At 39.6% G+C, this 23,983-nt stretch overlaps 1 protein-coding gene across 5 annotated transcripts in view; it reads left to right on the forward strand.

Moving 5' to 3' along the window:
- TRAF3 (TNF receptor associated factor 3) overlaps positions 1-23,983 on the forward strand; it is a 114,088-nt gene that overhangs the window by 61,971 nt on the left and 28,134 nt on the right. For all 5 annotated transcript variants that reach the window (XM_060755117.2, XM_067463003.1, XM_067463005.1 and 2 more), the window contains 5 exons: positions 5,148-5,406; positions 9,811-9,862; positions 14,034-14,138; positions 16,325-16,492; positions 20,571-20,651. In XM_060755117.2, coding sequence (XP_060611100.1) covers positions 5,165-5,406; positions 9,811-9,862; positions 14,034-14,138; positions 16,325-16,492; positions 20,571-20,651 — 648 coding nt within the window. In that variant the 5' untranslated portion in view covers positions 5,148-5,164. The remainder of the gene's footprint in view (positions 1-5,147; positions 5,407-9,810; positions 9,863-14,033; positions 14,139-16,324; positions 16,493-20,570; positions 20,652-23,983) is intronic.

The following is a 23,983-nucleotide window of genomic DNA, read 5'->3' on the forward strand; positions in this document are numbered from 1 at the left end:
GAAATATACTGAGTTACCTTGGGTGAGTCACACTTTCTCAGTCATAGAGGAAAACAATGTCAGACCTCTTAATTGTGCTGAGAGGTTCCCATGATAGGTTTGCCATAAGCCAAAGTCGGCTTGAAGGCAGATAACAGGAACAACACTCCCATCTGAAATTTGTAGATCAGCTCCTTCATAAATTCAATTTATCCAGTGGATCTACTCGGGTTGAAATTAGGTGATTCTATGTAACCCAATGATTTTCTTTTATTTCTTTTCTTTTTTTAGTAATTTGTAATAAAATGATACAAGAGCACATGTGACTTTTAATCTGATGTGTCTCAAATTGGCCTAAATCAGGAATAAGCTTGAATATGAAATTATGCCACTGGGGATCTATGTGTTTAAAATGCCAGAATTCAGTATGAGACAAGTCTCAGATGCCTTGTCAATTTAATCTGGTTCTTGCAGAAATGTTCATGCTTCAAATGTCAGCTGGTATAAAAAGACAGTTATTTATTTGATTCTAACACCAAGTAGCAATTAAGTTTCATATTTTGATTGGGTAGCTAAGCAGTCCTGATTTAGGTGAATTAGGCAAAAGGATTACTCTTAAAGTGAGGTTAACCAAATTAAGGAGCCTAATAGGAAGTGTGGGAGGCCGACATATAATTGGGAAGCTGACAGATTTTTTGATGAATCCTACCAGTATTGGAAATGGAGCTGGAAAAAGATTGAATGACTGTCGCCAGCATGGAGGATTTGTGGAGCTGTAGCTCTGCGTTAGCGGGTGAGCAAGTGAGTAGGAGGCTAGAGCAGAATATCGGTCGATAAATAGAATGGGCTACAGTGTTTTGGAGGAAATCTGTTCTCCTTCAAGAAGGGATTGATGTGGATGTGTAAACTGAATCGTACATTTACCAGTTCCATTGTTTACAGTATGTCTATTCTGTATTTCAATTTAGAACATTTTTCCAGAGCTGTCTTCTTATCAATGAAATGGGTATTCTTGCAGATTGAATTCTGTTACAAGGTTGATAGAACCTTGGGAGGAAAATTTGGGCATCCATGGTGTTGGATGTCCCAAATTTCAGGTAGTTTGAATTCTGTTCACATAATTTTATGTGATGCTTCCAGGATGTAAAACAATTCTATTGGGGGAGGCTGTCTCTTTCTCTGTTGTCCTTTTGCTATCAAGCAAAACCAATTTTTTATTCAGGTGGGCCTTTGGAAACTGGCTTCACTTAACTGTGGACACATTTTTAAAAATCTGGGTGGGTGCTAGATTTACTTTTATTGGTGTATTTTCTAACTGTAACTTTATGCTTTTATTCATGTTGAGCCTTCACTGAATTTGTACTACTTAATTTTAAGTCCATATTGGGAGGCAGGACAGCATACACACATATATGTGCTGATTTCTGCTTGGACTAATACAACGTTTTGGAGTAATAGCCCTTCTTTATCTGCTGAAATTAAATACCAACCAAATAGATCTTCCTGTCTCAATATAAATCTTATCCTCCTCCCCCAGATTATCTAAATCATTTTGTTTTAAATTTTGTACTATGTTGACAGTGTATTTCAGTCCCTTATAATCAACAATTAACACTATCTTTACTAATTGCATTTTTATTTCGTATCAAAAGCATTTCATAAATTAGTATAAAACTGATAAAAAAATAGAAGAGATACAAGCAGCTAAATATATTTTGACCAAAAACGGGCAATGGCATTATCTGTAGCTTCCAACAATTCTTCCTCTGTACATGAGGCAGGGCATAGCGGATAAGCATATAGATGAGGAGTTGTCTGTTCTGCTTCACAGTCACACAAGTTGGGGGATTCTTTTAGGTAGTGCCATTTTGCCAGGTTGTCTTTTGATCTGCCCACTCCACTTCTGAGTGTGTTCAGGGACTTCCAAGTTGCCCATTCTTGGTTTATCCCTGGAGGAAGACTCTCATGTGGGGGGGGGGGTGTGCATCCAATTGGGATTTCCTGGTTTAGCTGCCCAGAGGGATACTCTTGCTGTAGCTGGGGGGACATTAAGAGGAGTGGTGGTTCTCATGAAGCTTTTCCTTGATTTGAGTCTACTGGGAGAAGACAGATAGCCATGCAAGTGGATGGTTTTCACAGTGTTCACCCTTATTTCTCTGACAGTTAGCAGCAACTTCCCACATCCGGGGGGAGGGGGGGGGCAATACCAGCTAGCTTGTAGTTTATCAACAGGTGTAGGTTTAAGACATCCTCTGATTATTCTGCATGATATAAGACATCCTCTGATTATTGAATGTTATGTTCAACTGCTTCGCGTGGGCAGACTTGTACCAAACAGGGCAGGCATGCTTGGCAGTTGAGTAAGACAGGCTAGGCTGATGTTCATATTAATTTTGGGTCTGCACCCCAAATTAATTTTGGGTCTGCTGCCAGTAAGTTTCTGCAGGATGTTACTGTGTGCTAATTGTATGAGGTCTCATATTACTGAAAGAAAGCATAAAATAGATTGCCTTGAAGGGTGTTGCTCTCCATGTTTGAAGGTATTTAAACAGAAGTTGTGGGGTCATCTTCCAGGAGTGCTATAGTTGTGTTTTTCCTGCATGGCAGGTGTCAGGATATCTGTACCAGCTTGGAACTAGCTGCTCCATCCACCCTGTGACATGGATGTTCAGTGGGGGAATCTAGAAGAATGGATGAGAACACATCTCAGATAAGGCCATTTGGACTGGGGAGAAAGTAAAACTGTAGGATAGCATTTGTGGGAATGGAATATAGCTGGTGAAAAGGGATGGGATAGTTGAATGACAGGGGTTGGTGGGAAACTTTCAGAACTGTCTTCCTATTGCTTATGGTAAGACAGAAATAAAGCTGTATCCAAGGATTTGCCATTGTGAGTGTCCTTTTATTTCAAGTGCTTCTAGTTTCTGACAGCAGGACGTTGGACTAGATAGACCTTGTGGCCCCTTCCATTGTGTTATTTTAAGTACAGTCCTCCCTCTACTTTTGTGAGGGCTGTAGTCAAAGTCCTACCCAGTCTGAATGGTAAAACCAAGAATATCTTGAAAAGAGTATTGTGGGGTGACACTCCCACAGTCCTACCATGGTCTCAAAGAGAAGAGAAGGAGGAGGTGAGGTATCACACGCCACTTCACTTGCCTTACAGATTTGGTTCCTTAGGGAATCCTCTTCCTGCATGCCCTGTGTTCCTGACCACCTGGAGCTTCCTTCCTTTGCCCGGGTGAAACAGAATTTCATGGCACATGTGAAAAGAAAGATGAGTCGAATCTGCAGGATAACTTATGTGATTTGCGGGTCTGGTTCCACCACCCATCTGTGTGCCTTGAGTATCTGTTTTGTACAGGCAAAGAAAAGGAAGTATCAGGTGAAACAGAAACGCATGGCATGCCTGCCTCTTAAATAGCAGCCCTGCTCACTTCCTGAAGATAAGGCTGCCGCGTGAAGGTTCACATAGCAGCCCCAATTTTGGGAGGTGTGGACATTGGGCAAGCTTACAAATACTCAAAACCATGAGCATGAAACTTGTGAAATTGAAGGGATGACTGCATTATAAAATGGTGTGCAGTCAGCTGTGTGGTATTCTCACATCATGCAAAATCCTGGAAGTGGAAAAGGAGAAATCATGCATTAATTCTACACCAGATTGCCAGAGTTTCATTTCAAAGAATGGAATATAAATTAATCAAGAAACTTTTATTTATGGAAATCTCATAGTGATGGATGTGGTTGCTCTCCTGTTTTCCCCTCAAAATCCGATTTGTATTGAAGCTGGGAATGTTTGCTAGGTTGGAGTCAAAGGGAAGGCATATTGGTGACAGGAGAAGGATGAGATGGCAGCAAATTTAATTTATGCCCTTTAGCTGTCAGCTGTAAGAAGATCTTGTTATTTTGTCTCTTAAGAGCTGGCCAACCTTGATCTAAGATCAAGGCTTTCTGGGTTGACTGGGATGTAGAAATGGGACAGGAGAGAAGGCTAGTGACAGAGTTATTGCACAAACATGTACAAGAGGTAAGTGGGTCACATGTTTCTGAAATAGTATCTTGACAGCTACTGCATTTTAGCCCCTTAACACTACAGATCTGTAATCAGACAGAAATACAAGACTAGTGATGATTTGAAGGGTGGGTTACCACTAATTGCTTCTCCCTGTCATTAATAATGACTCCAGTTTTGAGAACTTGATGGGATGAACAAGCTAAAAAATGTTATTATGATCTTTCTATCTATAAGTTTTGCTGATAGTCTTGTGTGTCAGTAAGTTTACTCATGAATCTCATTGAAATGATGATATTTACATAACTGTTTGACTAGCCAGCCAGCAAAGGAACAAACTGAATAATCTCAGGTCAAAACACTTATATCTTAAATGGTAGGTGGTTACTAGGGCCTCTAGTGTTTCAATGGGTTAAACTGCTGAGCTGCTGAACTTGTTGACCAAAAGGTTGGTGGTTCAGAGGTAAGCTGTTAGGTCCAGTTTCTGGCTACCTAGCAGTTGGAAAACATTCAGATTTATTTATTTATTGTGTCATCAGCAAGCAGACAGTTGTATTACATTTTTAACAAAAACAAACAAACAAACAGACAAAACAGAATTTGCAAGCTTGGTAGTTGATTAAATGTCCTTTGACCAGTAGCTGGCCACTTGGAGTGCCTCTGGCGTTGCCGCAAGGAGATCCTCCATTGTGTATGTAGCAGGGCTCAGGTTGGATCAATTGGTAACACATCTGTAGGAAGGTAACAGTGCTCCATGCAGTCATGCTGGCCACATGACCTTGGAGGTGTCTACAGACAACACCGTCTGTTTGGCTTAGAAATGGAGATGAGCACCAACCCCCAGAGTCAGATACAACTAGACTTAATGTCCAGGTGAAACCTATACCTTTACTTTAGGTGGTTACTTCCCATTACATCTGTTGGTTGATGAACCTGCATATGTGAACTTGTTTGTATAAAACGCAATGTGCTTCACATTTTTATGTGTCCAGTAGTTATCAAACGTGTCGTATCAATTCTCTTCATGCAAATATATATGTATCTGGTTCAACAAAACAATTCTCATATGAATCCGAGGTATATCAGACCATGTCTTGTTTCGATCTTAATGCTTCAAACAATGCTGTATTTATATATTGATTTATTTATATTGCAGTACTTACCAGTTGCAACATGGACACAAGCAAGAAAACAGAACCCCCAGTGTCTGTGGAAACAGCCCAACAAAAAGCAAATGTTGAGCGCAGTCCAATACCATCTGTTTATATACCGGAACAAGGTGGCTACAAAGAGAAATTTGTGAATGCGGTGGAGGACAAATACAAATGTGAAAAGTGTCGTCTCATACTGTGCAATCCAAGGCAGACAGAATGTGGTCATCGGTATTGTGAGACCTGTATGAATGCTTTGCTAAGGTCAGTATTCCTTGGTGGTGTTACTGTTATTTAATTGATTTATCTTCCACTTCCTCAACCTTAAAAAAGAACCCCAAAACAACCACAAGGCAGCGTGTTAATTGAATATGGCATTACTAAAATATACAAAAAAGTAAGCATTAAAATGCAATTTCTACGGTTGATTGTATTAAAAAAACAACTGAAAACACACAATTAAAAGTAATAAGAGGTATTGTCGAAGGCTTTCATGGCTGGAATCACTAGATTCTTGTGGGTTTTTTCGGGCTAAAGAGCCATGTTCTAGAGGCATTTCTCCTGACGTTTCGCCTGCATCTATGGCAAGCATCCTCAGAGGTAGTGAGGTAACGTAGCATTTGTTGGATTTTCTTGGTGGGTTTGTAGATTGTTTGTATGTTGTGTTTCCTCATCAGCTTCCCTATGCGGTCAGTGGTTCCCTTGATGTAGGGCAGGAACACTTTTCCTCTGGGTGGATCTTCATCTTTACCACGAGAGTAAAGATGAAGATCCACCCAGAGGAAAAGTGTTCCTGCCATACATCAAGGGAACCACTCACCGCATAGGGAAGCTGATGAGGAAACACAACATACAAACAATCTACAAACCCACCAAGAAAATCCAACAAATGCTACGTTACCTCACTACCTCTGAGGATGCTTGCCATAGATGCAGGCGAAACGTCAGGAGAAATGCCTCTAGAACATGGCTCTTTAGCCCGAAAAAACCCACAAGAACCTAATAAGAGGTAATTTAAAAACAGTGCAATTAAAAACAATACAGCTCCCTATTAATTGTTTCATTAATCTCAAAAAATCATCCTGAACTCAAATCTGAATCCTCTTATGTTTATATTCTACATTAAAAATGGGGAAAGAATAGTTATCACACATATAAGATGTCATTTAATTGCATTTCTGATTTGTGACACTTGATACATATTTTAAGCATTCAGAGATAGAAGTTGACATTTTCATACCTGCTGGATAGATAGAAACAACAATGTCAGTGTTGTAGAAGCGTGAAGGAAAAACAAAGAGGTGAAGACATCTGACACAAGGACTTTACAGCAACCCTCAACCTTTTGAATAATGGATTTTAATGTTGTTTGAAACAGTTTTTAATTGCCAGCTGTCTTTGTTAAGGTCATTGCACAGCATCTAGTATGTCTGGATCAATTCCTCTAAATACACAAACACCAGGAAAATATGTAGTATAGGCTAGTGGTGCTCCCATGTCTGTATCAATATCTGTTTGCTCAGAGAAGTTAACTTTTTGAATTACATAATTTTATATAACTATGGGGATTTTGGGTCTTACAGTCATAAATGGTAACTTTTCTAGACTCTGGTACACTGACATTAAAAATAGAGAGCGTTTGTAAAGTAAAGCTGATCAGGAAAAGGAGGAAGAATAAAAATGTAGGTAGACTAAAAAAAGGATGAAGAATAAAAAATGTAGGTAGACTAAAATATATATGAAAAAATTCACTTGTAGGAGCAATTCCTATGTCTGCTCTACCTTTGCTGCTGTTAAACATTTGAATGCTATCAAATAGGAAAGTGTACCATTGTATGTATTTACTAGGCCAAGAATTTATATCCAGACATTTAAAAATAAATTTAAATAATATGCAATGTGGAAAACACAAATGTTTTGTGAGGAATTTGCTACTCAAAATCCTCCTCTTGATGTTTTTAATATGATAGTCCTTTTCTAATATTTTTTCCAATATTTTCCATGACTGTTACCAATGGGCTTTCCTAAAAATGTTAAAATGAATGAAATATGAGTCATGATGGTGTTGAATTCAGAATTGTAGGTGGAAAGCCGTTGGTGCAAGTCATTCCTCTGTCAATGCCCATATATGCGTTAGCATATAATGATTGTGCTGTAGAGCTTTTAACACTCTGCTTGGGTCATCTGAGGATACAGATATGAGAACCACCGAAGATAGCTGAATGGAGATTACGCTCAGTATTCACCATCAGTTTAAAAGAGCAAACAGGATGCTGGAATGCATTCAGTAAGGACTAGAAGACAATGACACTAGATCTGGTGTTTGTTCTAATGCAGAATACAATTTCCAGCCTTCTTCTCCTCTGAAAAGGAACTAAAAAAAGGGAGATTGAAAAAACCAGGGGAAAGGATGCAGATACATGGAACTGTGTTTCTCTTATAATCACCACATTGAGAAGAAGAGGATTAAGTTTACTAAAGTAGGCACGCACTGTAGTTGACGTTGCTGATTACACAGAGTGTAGTAAAAGCAGTATGTGTTGAGCATCCCGTATGTGGAATTACTATATACAAAATAGTGAAACCTTTGCTTTCTGTTCGTTCAATGTTTGTTAAAATATTATATAAAATTACTTTCAGACTATGTGTATATGAAGCATATATGAATGTTGTATTTAGATCTGGGTCCTATCTCCAAAACACAGCATTATGTATGTGTATGCAAATATTGGTATTCCAAAATCAAATACACCAAAGGATACTAAATCTGCACTTTACAACAAATGTGCTGAAACAACACACTGTAGAGCAACAGACAATTTGACTTGTGTGCTGGCATCTTGAGGAAGAGCAGAAGTGTTAGATCTCTTTAGGACAATGGTTCCCAAACTTTTTTTGACCGGGGTCCACTTGACCAGGGATTACTTTGAACAGGGGCCATTTTGACCAGGAACCACTCTCCAACATTAGTACCAAGAGTGTTATGAATCAGTTTTTGATCAACTTTAAATTCGGTTTGATTATTTGGGGTGCTGATTCATAAAATTGCATTGGATAGACCACATCAACTCTAGTTTCTGATACAGAACATATGCCATCAAGTAGTCGCAATCTGCTCGCCCACAGAAAACCATATTTAATAATCTAAATCTGATTTGGTAGTAATCTTTCATGGGTAGTCACCCCCTCCCCTCCCAACATCCCTGTTTTCTCTGCACTATAAAAGGGTCTCATGCCACTCGCTCTCAATGCCACGTTGTTTTGAGGCAATGGTATCGTAATGGTGAATTCGCAGACGATATTTTTGTTCTTGCGGACCACGGGTGGTCCACAGACTACAGGTTGAGAATCACTGCTTTAAGGGATGAATAAAGGTTCCGCGATCATAATGATGATGTCTAGGTGCAGAAATAGAGTGACTTTCTCACCAATACTATGTTGAGGGAATGTTGTCCACATATACAGAACTTGTGTGCCCAAAGGCTAAGCAGAAAGATCAACTGAAAAACAACCTTATATTCCAGCCTCACAAAGGCTTTGTATTTCAAACATAAAGTAAGAAGCATATTTCAGTTTAAAGATTAGATTTAGTTCTAGAAAAGGTATCAAGAGTTAGATTTCAATGGTGGGCATGTCCAGAGGCAAAAGGATGGGTCTAAAGTACCAACATTAAAGTAATTAAACATTTGGAGAGAAGCATTTCACCGTTTTAGAATAATGCAGGGAAAGGAGGACCACAGGAAGACTAGGGAACCATCAAATGATGATGTTAGAAGGAAGGGATAAAGGCCGGATTCAACCTCAGGATAATGGCCTGAAGTTCCCTAGCCTTGGAGTAGGTAATAAGAGGCTTGTGTTCAGTGTTACATTTCTCTATACAGATGTTATTGTTATATCCACAACCAGCAAGTAATGGCTTGGTGCACTATTGTATGAAGTGCTACAACAATGTTGTTGAAAGAACAATGTGTCCAGGTTCCAGCTGTTTAATAATAATAATAATCATCATCATCATCTTTATTTTTATGCTGCCACCATCTCTATAGGGACTCAGAGCGGCTCACAAATAACGCACAGTGGTTCCATACATCACATAAAATGCAATACAACAACATATAGAATCAATAACACATTACGTAAAACCAAACATATAAAATTAACAAAAGCAGCCTCTTTTAAACAGAAGTCAGGAAAATATAGCTATAGCCATGAGGAAAAAATCCATTTTAAGGCCTTTAAAAAAAACTTGCTTGAACAATACATTTAAATAATGTTAGCAGAAATTTTCATCTTTTCGTTTTCAAACTTTCAAAAATAACAGTAAATAGTTTCATTCCTTTTATGACATTTTGATATTGTTAATAAATATGTTGACACAAAAAGGGGTAGTAATAAACTAACTGATAGGGATAAATCCAGTGCTATCCTAGCTAGAGAAGACCCCATAAAGATGACTGGGACATCTTGGCTATTTTCAGAGAGTTACGTTTGGATTCAGTGTTTTCTGTCCTCTTTGTGTGTATGTTATTTGATCTCCATGAGCTACATGATCCCAAAGTTTATTGTCCATAGACTTCTGTGTGGTTTGCTATCAGTGCTTTCTAACGTACATGAAATGTTACATGAATGCAGTGTTTGGTATAAGATCACATTTTCTCTTTCTTCTAGTTCCACAATTCCAAAATGTACAGCATGTCAAGAAACAATAGTGAAAGAGAAGGTATAGTTTTCCCCCTAATTACTTCTTGTGAACTTATAATAATAGTTATTCTTACTGTGTTGTTTTGCTTTGCAAACTTCATAACATAGATCAAATAGGAAAGTTGCTTTTCTTGTGATATAAATACATCTTTAGCTTTCTTAGGCTTACTCCAAAATTTTCATGAATACAGTTTTTACAGATTGGCTTTCTTTCAACGTTTTAATGCTTTTGCCTTATGTCAAGTTTTTCCATCAAACGTCAAGGCATGACTTCTTCATCTGTTTGAAAGTTGCAGATATGGTGAAGTGTGGTCGGGTTGCTTTTCAAAAAAGTAACAAATAAATAAACTGAATGTCTTCAGTGAAATAAGATGGAATGACTTTTTTTGATTTTTTCAGTATTGCCTAGAGAATTTAATTTTGTACATACATGGTGAGCCATAGATCTTTGTTTTTATCAGTTATTTTTCTGCAGTGTTTTTATATTTTAATTTTTTTATTCCTGCCTGTCAGACCGAACAAACGATATCTATTCATACTTTATGTATGCCAAAAGGAATCTTTACACTCAAAAGTTTTTGATAATAACAGTATCAGAAATTGATTTTTTTGCTTGTAAGATATGATAAGATTCTTTAAAGAGAGAGACAGTAGGAGCAGGTGGAATCGCTTAGTTGAACAGCTTAGACACATCCAGAGGCATACAGACCAGAACAGGCAAGGCTATAACAATAACAATAAAGAATTAGCCAAAAGGTCCAAATGTCTGCATGTGAATTGGGGCAGGTTAGTGGTTTCTGCAGCGGTAGTGGAGGCGAGTCTGGGCCTCCCTCTCACTTCCTGCCTCCTCCTTCTCCTCTTCCTCTTTTTCCTCCTCCTTTTTCTCTTCCTCCTTCTGTTCTTTCTTCCCTTCGGGTCAGGCCAGGCTTCCTCCCCGTGGGAGTGAGAGAGGGAACGAGTCACTGGCTCCAACAGGGCCGTGGTTGGTGGCAATGCTTCCCTTCAGCCCCCGGGAAGTCTCCTCAGTGAAGTGAGGAGCAGGATGCTCTGCTTTAGGTATTGTGTGTCCTCAGGGGGAAGAAGTAAAGCTGTGTCTGCCGTTGTACCATACTCAATAAAAATAAAGCATCCCTTGAAAATAAGCCCTAGTGCAGTGGTTCTCAACCTGTGGGTCCCCAGATGTTTTGGCCTTCAACTCCCAGAGATCTAACAGCTGGTAAACTGGCCAGGATTTCTGGGAGTGGTAGGCCAAAACACCTGGGGACCCACAGGTTGAGAACCACTGCCCTAGTGTGTCTTCACGAGGAAAAATAAATATAAGAGTGTCTTATTTTTGGGGAAACACAGTACATTTCACTTGTATTTCACATTCCTTCTTCCCTCATTATTTCTAAATAATACTAAAACCCATATATCCTTTTTTTGATGGACTGCTTTACATTTTGAAAACATGGTTAGGCTTTCCCTGACAAACAAAATTTAGGACATTTTTTTTTTAAAAAAAATATGCTTACACATTAAAACATATTATGAAGAGCACACCTCATGCATGGCCCTCTTTCCCAGCCAGTTAAGGCTGAAGACCTCTTTAAATAGGAAGGTTTTTGCTGTCAGCAAAAAGATAGCAGAATGGGCTTCAACTAAGCTGCAGCAGGAGGTCCCATAGCCAAAGAGACTCTCTCCCATGTCTTCATCAGGTGAGGCTATGAGAGTGGTGGAATGGCAAGAAAGCCCTCTCCTAAATATAAGACTTGGGAAGGTTTATATTCACAGATAATGGGCTAATCTGAACCGAAGACTTAAGGCCTTATATAGGTCATAACCAACACTTTGAATTGTATGAAGGAGAAGTCCAAGAAATTCCTTTTTTTTCTGTGAAGAACACAAGACTGAGGAAAAAAGCCCTACTATCAGATAGCATAAAGTCTACTATCGTTTTTCTAGTTGTGACTGTCCAGATGCTAAAGGAAGTCATAGACAGAACATGAAGGGAAGCAATAATTCCCTTGTTTGCCTTCCAGAAACTAGGATTCGGAGGAACCCATTTTTAAACACGTAGAGTTATATTTCTGTTCATCAAAGCCAAGCTATTATAAAAGGAGACTGACATATGGCTCAATTTTCTGGATTAAGGAATGTGGCAAGGAAAAAAGAATATGATAATATTTGCACTCCAAAGCTTGGAGGCTGGAGGATAGAATCATAAAATCATAGAATCAAAGAGTTGGAAGAGACCTCATGGGCCATCCAGTCCAGCCCCCTGCCAAGAAGCAGGAATATTGCATTCAAATCACCCCTAACAGATGGCCATCCAGCCCCTGTTTAAAAGCTTCCAAAGAAGGAGCCTCCACCACACTCCGGGGCAGAGAGTTCCACTGCTGAACGGCTCTCACAGTCAGGAAGTTCTTCCTCATGTTCAGATGGAATCTCCTCTCTTGTAGTTTGAAGCCATTGTTCCGTGTCCTAGTCTCCAAGGAAGCAGAAAACAAGCTTGCTCCCTCCTCCCTGTGGCTTCCTCTCACATATTTATACATGGCTATCATATCTCCTCTCAGCCTTCTCTTCTTCAGGCTAAACATGCCCAGCTCCTTAAGCCCCTCCTCATAGGGCTTGTTCTCCAGACCCTTGATCATTTTAGTCGCCCTCCTCTGGACACATTCCAGCTTGTCAATATCTCTCTTGAATTGTGGTGCCCCGAATTGGACACAATATCCCAGGTGTGGTCTAACCAGAGCAGAATAAAGGGGTAGCATTACTTCCCTAGACCTAGACACTATGCTCCTATTGATGCAGGCCAAAATCCCATTGGCTTTTTTGGCTGCCACGTCACATTGTTGGCTCATGTTTAACTTGTTGTCCACGAGGACTCCAAGATCTTTTTCACACGTACTGCTCTCGAGCCAGGCATTGTCCCCCATTCTGTATCTTTGCATTTCGTTTTTCCTGCCAAAGTGGAGTATCTTGCATTTGTCACTGTTAAACTTCATTTTGTTAGTTTTGGCCCATCTCTCTAATCTGTCAAGATCGTTTTGAATCTTGGATTTAGAAATGGTGCTGCTTCTTCTATGCCTAAAGATAAAGCTTAACTTGTTTTTTCACTATCATTTTGAAAAGTCTTCACTTGGTAATTCGTTGGCCAGTTGATTTCTTCCCTCTTTACCTGCTCTCTGTTTCTTAACTAGTCTTTGTTGCGTTCCTTCTAAAAAATGTTTACTGTACACTGTCGCTGCCTTTGCTTGGTTTCTCATGTAAAATTCTTTCTATAGCTCTATATAGATTTTATTACATGATAAAACCTGTTTCATATCCTGTAGGGCATCTATTGAGAATCTATTGAGAATCTGTCCTCATATGGTATGCTTTTATCATTGGGTCTATGTGGTCCAACAAAGAAAGGGTTGGATCTGAACCTGGAAGAACCTGTGGTTAGATCTCCGATCTACTATATACTCATTGGCTTTAACTTCATTTTGAAATGCAAGTGAGCTATTGAGATACTAAAAAGCAATGTTATGATATAAAATGCAGTATGGAGTGATAGGAGCCAGTAGTATTAATGCTACATTGTACACCTGGTCTGCTTTAATAACTGAGAGTCTCATAGTCAATAGCAAGCTTTTGTATTTGTGATATTAGATCCTTTCCTTCTATTGATTTCTTGGAAGCACTGTTAAAGAATTATGGCTTCATATTCACTCTAAAATGAAGCTCGCGCCTTTTCGTGCATTAGCTTCTTGCACTTTTATATTGCTAATAAAAATAGCGAATAGTATCAGCAGAGCAAAGAATGCTTAAAATGCAGGCAATCTCCAGTCTTTGTGTAGACATAGCACAGAAGAACATGACGTAAATAAAAATGTATTCCGCCCAAGCTATATCAGACATCACAGCAATACTTGTCATCTTGCTGTGTTTGCAGAAATCAAGAGGTTTTTGTTGAGATGATTTATGGCGTGTCATCTTGTGGTGACAACAGCAGCAACTGTACCAAGAACTGGAATTAGCAGATACTTTTAGATTGTTCTAGAATACTTATTTCTTGTGAATATGTGTTTTTATAAAGCCCTAAAAGAACAAGTAAGTTTAGTAAGCAACTTAGCAATAATGCAGTCTTTGCAATATACTAGACAGCATTGGCGTAAAGAGTTGACCCTTTGCTATAACTCTTGTTGAATGTTTCTTAATTCTAGATATTTAAGGATAATTGCTGTCGGAGGGAGCTTCTTGCTCTTCAGATATTCTGCAGAAATGAAAATAAAGGTTGCAGAGAACAACTGACCTTGGGACAATTACTTGTGAGTATTTTGATAATCAGTGGTAGCTTCCTCATTTTACATGCTACCTGATTCAGAGGTAGACATTATATTAACCAGCAAAGATAATGAACGTTGGAATATGTAAAGCAGTAAATGACATCGAGATTTAGAATATTACAAATCTTCACAATATTTTTTGTCTTAACAAATATTCAGTCAAATAAGGAATTGGTGGTGTTTATGAGAGTCGTACAGTCACTATTAGTGTGATCCCAACATTTCATTCTCCTGTTTTCTCTTACCTGGTGCAGACCATCTCATCTCAGGTCATGGTCCAGTTGTTTGCTGTGATTGAGATGGTTGAATAATTGAGTTGTTTATGATCCCAGTACAGACTGATCTGATCTGGGGAGGCCCTGCTCTCGGTCCTGCCTCCATCACAGGTGTGGTTGACAGGGCCGAGAAACAGGGCCTCCTCGGTAGTGGCCCCGTGGCTGTGGAACTCCTTCCCCAGTGACATCAAGATGCCCCCCTCAAGCTTCAGGAAAAATCTAAAGCAAGCCTTTGGGGATTAATATGAACCATAAGTATGACAGAATCTGTATAAGAAAACGAACCAATCAGTTTAATGTTTACAAATGCTTGACCTTTAAAACGTTTTATCATTTGATAGATTATTTATAATTTATTTGTTTTTTCTTCTTGACCTCTGTGAATGCACACTTATGGAGAATCTGCACCTGCGCAGGTCCCAGATTCTCCATAAGTGTGGAGTCACAGAGAACCACTCGAAGAAACATGGTTACAGGTGAGTAACCTATCAATATGCTTTTACAGTTTTAATATTGTGTTTTATTGTTATTGTCTGAATTTGGCATTGAGTTGTTGCCATAGTTTGTAAGCTGCCCCTGTCATCGTCCCCCCCCCCCCACCCCTGGGAGGTAAGATGGGTGGGGTATAAATATAGTAAATAAATAAATAACCTGTGGTTAGATCTGACATCTACTATATACTCATTGGCTTTAACTTCATTTTGAAATGGAAGTGAACTATTTACGTTACATGTAAATCAGATGTAATGATAAAATTTTCCAAATATCCCAGTGCAGATACCTGCTTACAAAAGTATTAAAAGGTACAAAAGTCATTTCATAGTGTGTACTTGAGATCAAACAAATGTTAAAAGACAAAAAAAACCCCCACCTTTCTACAACATGTACCCAACGGCATTTAAAAACCAATCAGAGACTAATGTAGAAATGGGAAGGAACAATTTCAAACTCCAGTGCATGCAAATATACCAAAGACAGGCCAGTTTATCATTTTGTTCTGGTCTGTTCTGCCAGAGCTAGAGTAGTGCAATGTCTAATAGAAAGCAGGGGTAGATGTTATGGTTATCCTTGGATAGTTGAAAGAAGCTATATATTTACACATAAAAAATAGAGTACGGTAACTAGAATGCTGGGAAGAGAGGAAGATTGTGTTGTTATCAATGGTGTGGGATATAAATATTTATTTTCATTTACATTTTTAAAAAATCTTAAATACTAGGGAGACTTTTCAGTTGATAGTCAATGTTGAAGTGTTAAGAATTAGGACATCACCATTTCTTTTAAAAGTTTGAAAATCTGGTTGAAATATTTGGGTAGCAAGTCAGATGTTTTAAGCTTGTCCCTACCACCAGTGATAGATGTGATTAAAATGGTGATAGATGTGTTCTGGAAAGAGCTAACGTGGGGAAAAGGGGTGCTTTGAAATGTTTTTGTTTGTTTCTTGTTCTTGGAAGTTGGCAAGTTGTCCTTAAATAGGTTTGGTCAGAATTATATTTGATAGAGTCTCACTTATCCAATATAAACATTCTGGCAAATCATTTGATAAATGAAAATGTTGGATAGTAAGGAGGGATGAAGGAAAATCCTATTAAACATCAAATTACATTATGATTTTACAAATTAAGCACCAAAACATTATGTTTTACAACAAATCAGAAAAAGCAGTTCAATACACGGCAACGTTATGTAGTAATTACTGTATTTGCAAATTTAGCACCAAAACATTGCAATGTATTGAAACAGATGTGGATCCAGGCGAGAGGCAGACTGCATTGGATAATACAGAACGTTGGATGAGCAACAGTTGGATAAGCGAGACTCTACTGTAGTTAAAACAGAGAGGGGTTAAAACAAAACGACGAAAAACATTTCTCTGGTAAATGTTTGTTTCAGACACATTTGAGAAATGATTGTCTATTTGAAGAACTACCATGCCCTCGTGTTGATTGTAAAGAAAAAATCCTGAGGAAAGACTTGCCAGATCATGCAGAAAAGACCTGTAAATACCGAGAAACAACATGTAAATACTGTAAAAGCCAAGTTCCAATTATTATGATACAGGTGCGTATTATAACAAATTCTCTCCTTCTTCATGTCTGTCTGTCTATCTATCTATCTATGGTGAAATGAGGACGTATTTGTGCCAGAAAAGTTTCTGTCAAAACCGAGCTCTGTTTAGGACAGGCATGGGCAAACTTTGGGGTGTGGACTGCATGGCAGGCCAAGCTGGGGCAGGTGGACTTGGTGCTGGGAGGTGGAGGCAGGGTTACGGTTGGCATGCAGCGGGAGAGTTTTGAATGCCCAGGCCCTCCTCTCAGCCTGGGGACACACATACCCGGTGTTCTGTGCCTGGATAGGGGTGCACACACGCTATCTTTCCCTCTCCCTTTTCCTCTTTCCAACTGAGAGAGTGGCAGCATGCACACACACTCAGTCTCTCCCTCCCTGTTTTCCTTCTTTTCTTGTTCTGACACCGGGAATGACATTGGCCCCCGCAGCCCTGTGGCCAGCCAGTGATGGAGCTGCAGTGGTGTTGCCCTCCAGAATAGCATGAGTTCCTCCCTTGCTTCCCTCCCTTCTCCAAACTGAGTGACGTTGAGACTCAGCACCAGTGGCAGGGAACCATTGGCCACTGTGAGAGGGAGACAAGAAGTGGGTGAGGAGGGCGGTAGCAGCGGTGGCAGCTTCTCCTTCTGAAGGAGTGTTCTCAAGCTACTTGAGAGGATAAAGCCTCTGCAGATCCATTGTTGGCTGGCTGCGGAGACAGGAGGCCAGCATTACTCCCCTTCTTCTTTTTCTTGTTTTTCCTCCTTCCTTCTCCTGCCAACTCCCAAGGAGAAGGAGAAGGCAGAGATGGAGGCAGAGCCAGGGAGGGAAGAAGGAAGGCAGGGAAGAAGGAAGGGGGGCACCACGCCACAGCCACTTCCTCTGCCAGAGAGCTCTCCAAAGATCTCTCAGGCACTTGCTGCATGTCTCTGCCTCAGTCCACCTCTCAGCCTGGGGACGCAGCAGGCCACCGTGTCCACATACTGAGGAGAGGGCCAAGGCAGATAGGGTGCTGGATGAAAGAGCCCAAAGGGCCACATTTATTTATTTGTTTCTGGTATTTCTACCCCGTCACTTCTCTACTCCCGAAGGGGGACTCAGGACGGCTTACAGTGGGCACTGATACGATGCCATTACATAACAATTACAATAATAAAACCACAATTGAACATGTTATAATTAAAACAATACATCAGCTATTTAAAACAGTAAAACAGTCTCATAAGCCGTATTGCCGTTCCAGTCGATGTCCCTCTAAAGTGCTACATACATCTACTGTCTGAAAGCCTGGTCCCAAAACCATGATTTTAATTTCTTTCTAAAAGCCAGGAGGGAGGGAGCAGATCTTACCTCATTTGGGAGTGTGTTCCACATCCGGCCCGCGGGCCTGGGTTTCCCCCATCACTGTTTTAGGATCTTAAGTACCCCAGCTTTCTTAAATCTGTCCCAAATCCCTTACCCAAGGGCACATGGTTTCTAGGGTCAAGCATAACAACAAACAATCATTGAAGCAACCCAAATTTGATACACTGTTATTTCAAAACATTATTTGTTGCTGATTTATTATTATTATTTGTTGCCTCTTTGTGAGTTCAGATATTAAACGACACCAATTAGGCTGCATAAAGCATGTGTCTCTTTATCTAGGAAATGTAGCCAGAAAGTTGCTTGGATTTTGCAAAATATTTTCAGCAGATGAAAGGCTGTTCTCTTCTTAATTAGAGGAAGCCAGCTGCTTGCTTGGAGGCTTGTCCTTTTGGTCACAAGACAGTCCCCACGTATTTTCTGTCACATGAGGGACTATCATTTTGGTGACTCTCAAAATGAAAACGGAAAGAAAAGCAAGCATTCATTTTCCTTCTTACAGAAGGGGTTGTATTGGCAACAAAGCTGTACAAACGACATGTTTGTGAGTGTGCGCGTGTTCTATTTTAACTCAACTTTGCATGCCCTGGAGAGGAGGAAATTCCCTTTGTGATGTGAAGAACTAGTAGTAAATTAATTTTCAATTAAAGGAATATATATTATTTTTCTCAAGAATGCTACTTTGGGGCATTCATTCTCAATGCTCCTATTACATTAACTTAGCAACAGGAGAGAGCGTAATTACCAAATCTCTATGGCAATGATGGGCAAAGTATAGCCCTTTAGGTATCATGCAGCTTTGGAAAAATACCCTCCTGGCTGCAATAATCGTGGGAGGCTTTCTGCAGTATGATGCTCTCTCTTTGGCTGTCATTTTTGAACATTGGGAGGATCATGTATTTAGCCCTCTGGGATCCCACAGAGCAAGGGCATTCCCCCAACCCTGGAAGTTGCCCATTTCTGTATTATGTTTGTGTATGTTAGTTGTTCTTATTGAATGTACAAGTAAGTTCAATGATTTCCCTCACTTAATATGGCACTTTGAGTAGCGACACAGTCTTTACTGAATAGCAAATGTGCTTAATAGTAAAAAGGAAGCGGCAGGATCCCGAGAGGTAGTTCGCATCCAGTTCTTGTGTTCAAACAAATCAGACTATCAAATATGTGTTTTCCTCTACAGCCCTTGTTGTATTGTAGAGTATCTCTCTCCTAGCATCACAATTGGATAAATTCATCTGGTTTTCATTTCAAGGTGAACATAACTTAAATAGTACTTCATTTACAGATATGCCCCCCCCCCCAGGTATTTGTGGTGCCATTTGGGGAAAAACATATAGAAATATGTATGTTGTGAAAAGTGCACACAAAGATGGGCTCATTTGGAAAAAAGTCACAAAAAAATCTTGATTCGGTGTGATGTAATAGCTTGAGCACAGGGGCTGTGACTCTGCATGCCTTCCTTTTGAACCTCAATTCAACCATGAAACCCAATGGGTGACCTTAAACTGGTCACACTCTCTCAGCCTCAGGGGAAAGGTAGTGGCAGACCTTTTCTGAACAATTCTTGCCATGAAAACCCTTAGGATTGCCCTTGCCATAGGTTGGAAATGACTTGTAGGTGTGCAACAACAAAACCCTACATTCATACATTTTCAAATGTATCTTTTAAAAAAAGCCATCAGCAAAGGATAAGGCAGAGACAACTTCGTGGCAAACCTTGTGTGTGACTGTGGAGCAGAACAAACAACTCAGCACCTGTATGCTTGTCCACAATGCCCTGCCTCATACACAGAGGAAGAAATGTTTAAAGCTACAGACTATGTAGTTGCTGTTGCCTATTTTTGGTCTAAAACGATTAAGCTGCTTGTGATCCCTTCATTTTATCAGTTTTAAACTTATTTATTTATGGAATGCTTTTGACACAAAATAAATGAACTTCATGGTGGAAAAATGAGAACCTGAGCAAAATTGAATTTGGAGTCTTTGCCTAGAATTCTACGGGATACAACCCATTATGTTAAGGAGTGTCAAGGCTTTTTTGTTAATAAGATAATATAACAATTATGATTACATGGCGTTCTCATAGCTGCATTATGACAGATAGAAAACTCTTAGTACATGGAGCTCTTTCCAGTTGTCAAGTGTCCAGCATATATATCTTTAGATTTCTTAGTACTATGCATATTTATTATTTGTTAAATAGGCTTTTGAAATAGAGAATGCATCAATAAAGATAAAAATATCAGTGGAAAAACACAGAAAGGTTAGAAAAGTAAAACAATGCTGTCTAAATCCCATTGTAGAACTCCCTTTTTTCTCCTGGCAAAGCAGTTAATAGAGAAAGACTACATTTGAACACAACTTCAAAGTATTTCATGCCATTGCAGGGAGCTCTTGGAGATGCCTTATTCAAAACTCAATGTATTTTGTATAGGCTCTGTGCAAATTATGAAAAATGTAGCTTGAAACTTCAAATAATGGAGATCTATCAACTAGACATGAAAGCAAGGTTGCCTTTGGACAATTATGTTTTTTATTTCCTGCATTCATCCTCTATGGATGAATATCTGCAGGAAGATAGTGTGTTTTTGTGATTATATGTTTGATTCTTAGGAAATTTCCTAACCCCACTGAGTTGCAGATTATGAAGTGGAATTCTTTTAACATTATCTCTTGAAAGTGTTATGGACTTTCAGACGATGTGATGTGGTATTTTCCTGTGCCTTAGAAACATGAAGATGCAGACTGCCCTTGTGTTATGGTTACCTGTCCTCATAAATGCAGTGTTTCAGCACTCCTGAGAAAAGAGGTAAGCGATCATGTTGCAAAGTCATTCATAGCAATTTAAAATGCCCTATATTACTCAGTTTTGAATGTTCTTCTTAGCAATGTTCATGAGAATTTTGCCAGAAATACCTCTAACCTCTTTGAGAAACAAGCAAAAGAAATATTTTGACTGCTGAGATCAATGCCCATTATGTTATGAAGTGTTGGAATTGTATTAGAGTTATAAAACCAAAACCAAAACAATCTTTTAATGATGGCGTACATTTTTTTCTCCCTTCAGTCTTACTGAAAGCTAAAATTAAAATGTTTCCTTATTGCAGTATCAAAGAGGAGATGATAGGAACCTTATGATCCTAGCAGCATCTAGGTAACAATTTAGAGCAGTTAGGAAGTCTAAGGCATCACTGCAGTGCACTTAATTTGTGGTTTGAGAGCCTTTAAAACATTAAATAGACAGATGCGAACAACAGAGTTCATAATTGTCAGTATTCTAGTTGAACTTGGGAGTGCACTGTGTCGTTGTTTTTTAATGCCACCCTAAGGTGTTTTGTGTCTGTTGTAATATACACAGTGAGAAGCAGTATGGCCAGAGAGCCCCTGTGATGCAATGGTTTGAGTGCCCGACTAGGACTCCATGAAGCCAGGGTTCAAATCAGTATTCAGCCATGGAAACCTATTGGGTGACCTCTGCATTAAACAAAAGCAATGGCAGACCTCTTAACTGACCTGGTTAAGAAAATCATATGACAGTGGCACCATATGCCAGGGTCAACTTAAAGTCACAACAGCAACTTAGTGTGCACAGCACAATCCCTGCAGCCATTTGTTTGATCTGTGGAACTGTTGTCACTGGGAGGAAAGCTAAGACGCATCCATATCCATATAACATGTTTATTATTAAGAATATTGTCATGGGAAAATTGGAGAGTTTGAAATGTAGCGAATTAGGCCAGTGGTTCTCAACCTGTGGGTCCCCAGGTGTTTTGGTTTACAACTCCCAGAAATCCCAACCAGTTTACCAGCTGTTAGGATTTCTGGGAGTTGAAGGTCAAAACATCTGGAGACCCACAGGTTAAGAACCACTTAGCTAAGCCATTTTTCTGCTTTCAACTCATATCCAAGTATTATTTTCCCCACCCACCCCTGAAAATAAGCCTGGATGAGTGGAAAAAAATACCTTTGGGGGAAATGAGAGGAAGGGCTAAATATTCCATTGTCCTGCTCACTAATTCTCCCTTGCAGTTCTACCATATGTGACCATATCATGCACATATGTTTGAGAAAGATATCAGCAAAGGTAGTGAAAACAACAGGAATGAAGTTTATTGGGACTAAATTTGATTTCTGGTTTATGAAGAGGCATGTACTTTGCTGCTTTTAACAATTACCGTGGTTTGGAGGTTGAGAAGAAGACCATGAAAGATGCTAGTTAGATGTTTTTGAAATACAGTGTTAGACAAAATCTGACTAATACCCAATATACTTCTGTATGCTGACCTCCTATATAATTCAAGGGAAGGTTTGGGAACCAAATTATGGATTTTGATCTGGCCTGTGGATAAGTCAAGGGTTATTCCATGGAGAAAGTGCCAGAAGTTTAGGGGATGTGCAGTATGATCTCAGATTTGTGCTGGAGCTTGGTGGAGCTAAGATACAGCAGGGAGGTCTTCCAATGCTTTGAAAAATGTCCTGCTATTTCTTACCTTCCTTTGAGTCCCTAAGCAACTATGAGAGAACTAGAAAGGGGAGCTTATCAGCTACTTGATACCTTGTTTTGCAACAGGATGGATGAGTATTTCCCCCAGTGAGCTGGCAAGAGGATTTGCGAATGCTCAGACTGAAAGCACGTTTCTTTTTTAAAAGAATGTGTTATTTACTTGTGCAGCCTTTGAATAGTAGATTTATCATATACTCATGTAGAAGTCAACCTGTTGTATAAGTGGAGTGCAGATTTTGGGACCAGAATTACGGATTTTGATACAAAACATGGATAATTACCTTGGTCAGATGACACCTAGAATACTCTGCCCGATTTTGGGCACCACAATGTAAGAGAGGTGTTGGCAAGTTGGAATGTGTCCAGAGGAGGGTGACTAAAATAATCAAGGGTCTAGAGAACAAGCCCTACGAGGAGCTGCTTAAAGAGCTGGACATGTTTAGCCTGCAGGAGAGAAGGCTGAGAGGAGACATGATGAGGGCCATGTATAAATATGTGAGGGGAAGTCATAGGGAGGAGGCTTGTTTTCTGCTGCTCTGGAGACTAGGATGTGGAACAATGGCTTCAAACTACAGGAAAGGAGATCCCACTTGAACATTAGGAAGAACTTCCTGACTGTTAGAGCTGCTCAGCAGTGGAACTCTCTGTCCGGAGTGTGGTGGAGGCTTCTTCTTTGGAGGCTTTTAAACAGAGACTGGATGGCCGTTTGTTGGGAGTGCTTTGAATGTGATTTTCCTGCTTCTTGGCAGGGGGTTGGACTAGATGGCCCATGAGGTCTCTTCCAACTCTATGATTTTAAATCGTGGCTCATTCTGTTGTAAGGGAACAGTGCTAGTATTGTCTTGGGCCAGTCTGCCCTTGGCCATTGTATTATCCTGTCCAGGCCTTCAAAAACATCATAGGAAATGCCATGGCAGATCACCTAGTCATAATAGAACCAGCAATTGTTAGACTATGACCTATGCAAGCTCAAAAGCTCCATGTTGTTCATACAAACATGAATGCTCCCCAGGCTTTGAAATAGGCAACATTCAGTCATTACACTTAGAGATCCCAGAGTGTTTTCTGGAAGGATGAAAACAATAATTTCCTCTATCTATTCCTTGGCATTTTTCCTCTTCCGGTCTGTCAATAATTTGCTATGGTCTAACCCACAGCTAGCTTAATTCTCAGAATGGCAAGTATGAAAGTACTTTCTGCTGCTGAAGTAACACTTATTTCTGCGTGTTGCTTTAATAAATCTGGGATCTGTTTGTTTCATGCAATATCTGTTCTAAGTGTCTGTTCTGTTCTATATTGTTATCACTGGGAATTTTGCATGATAATGTTTGCGGGAAAAAATCTGTCCTGGATTTTAAAATTTGGAATGTTTATTGGAGGGGGGAAAGTGCATTATACAGTGAAGCCATTATCAAAAGTGGTTGGTTCAGTGAGCCATGACGAGTGTCCCTTTTGAAAAATTGGTCTTTTATCTGAAATCAAAGCTGCTTGAGAAGCATACTTGAAATCCGTTTGAAACAGATCAAAAATGATGATATGAGGTTTCACTGTAAATGTGTCACTTTGTATATTCTTTCTATGGGAATGTTCATGTGCTCACCTGTGTATGTGTGTACCCTCAAATAAAACTGGAGATA

The sequence above is a fragment of the Anolis sagrei genome, chromosome 1, assembly GCF_037176765.1.
Source record: "Anolis sagrei isolate rAnoSag1 chromosome 1, rAnoSag1.mat, whole genome shotgun sequence".
Lineage (NCBI taxonomy): Eukaryota > Metazoa > Chordata > Lepidosauria > Squamata > Dactyloidae > Anolis > Anolis sagrei.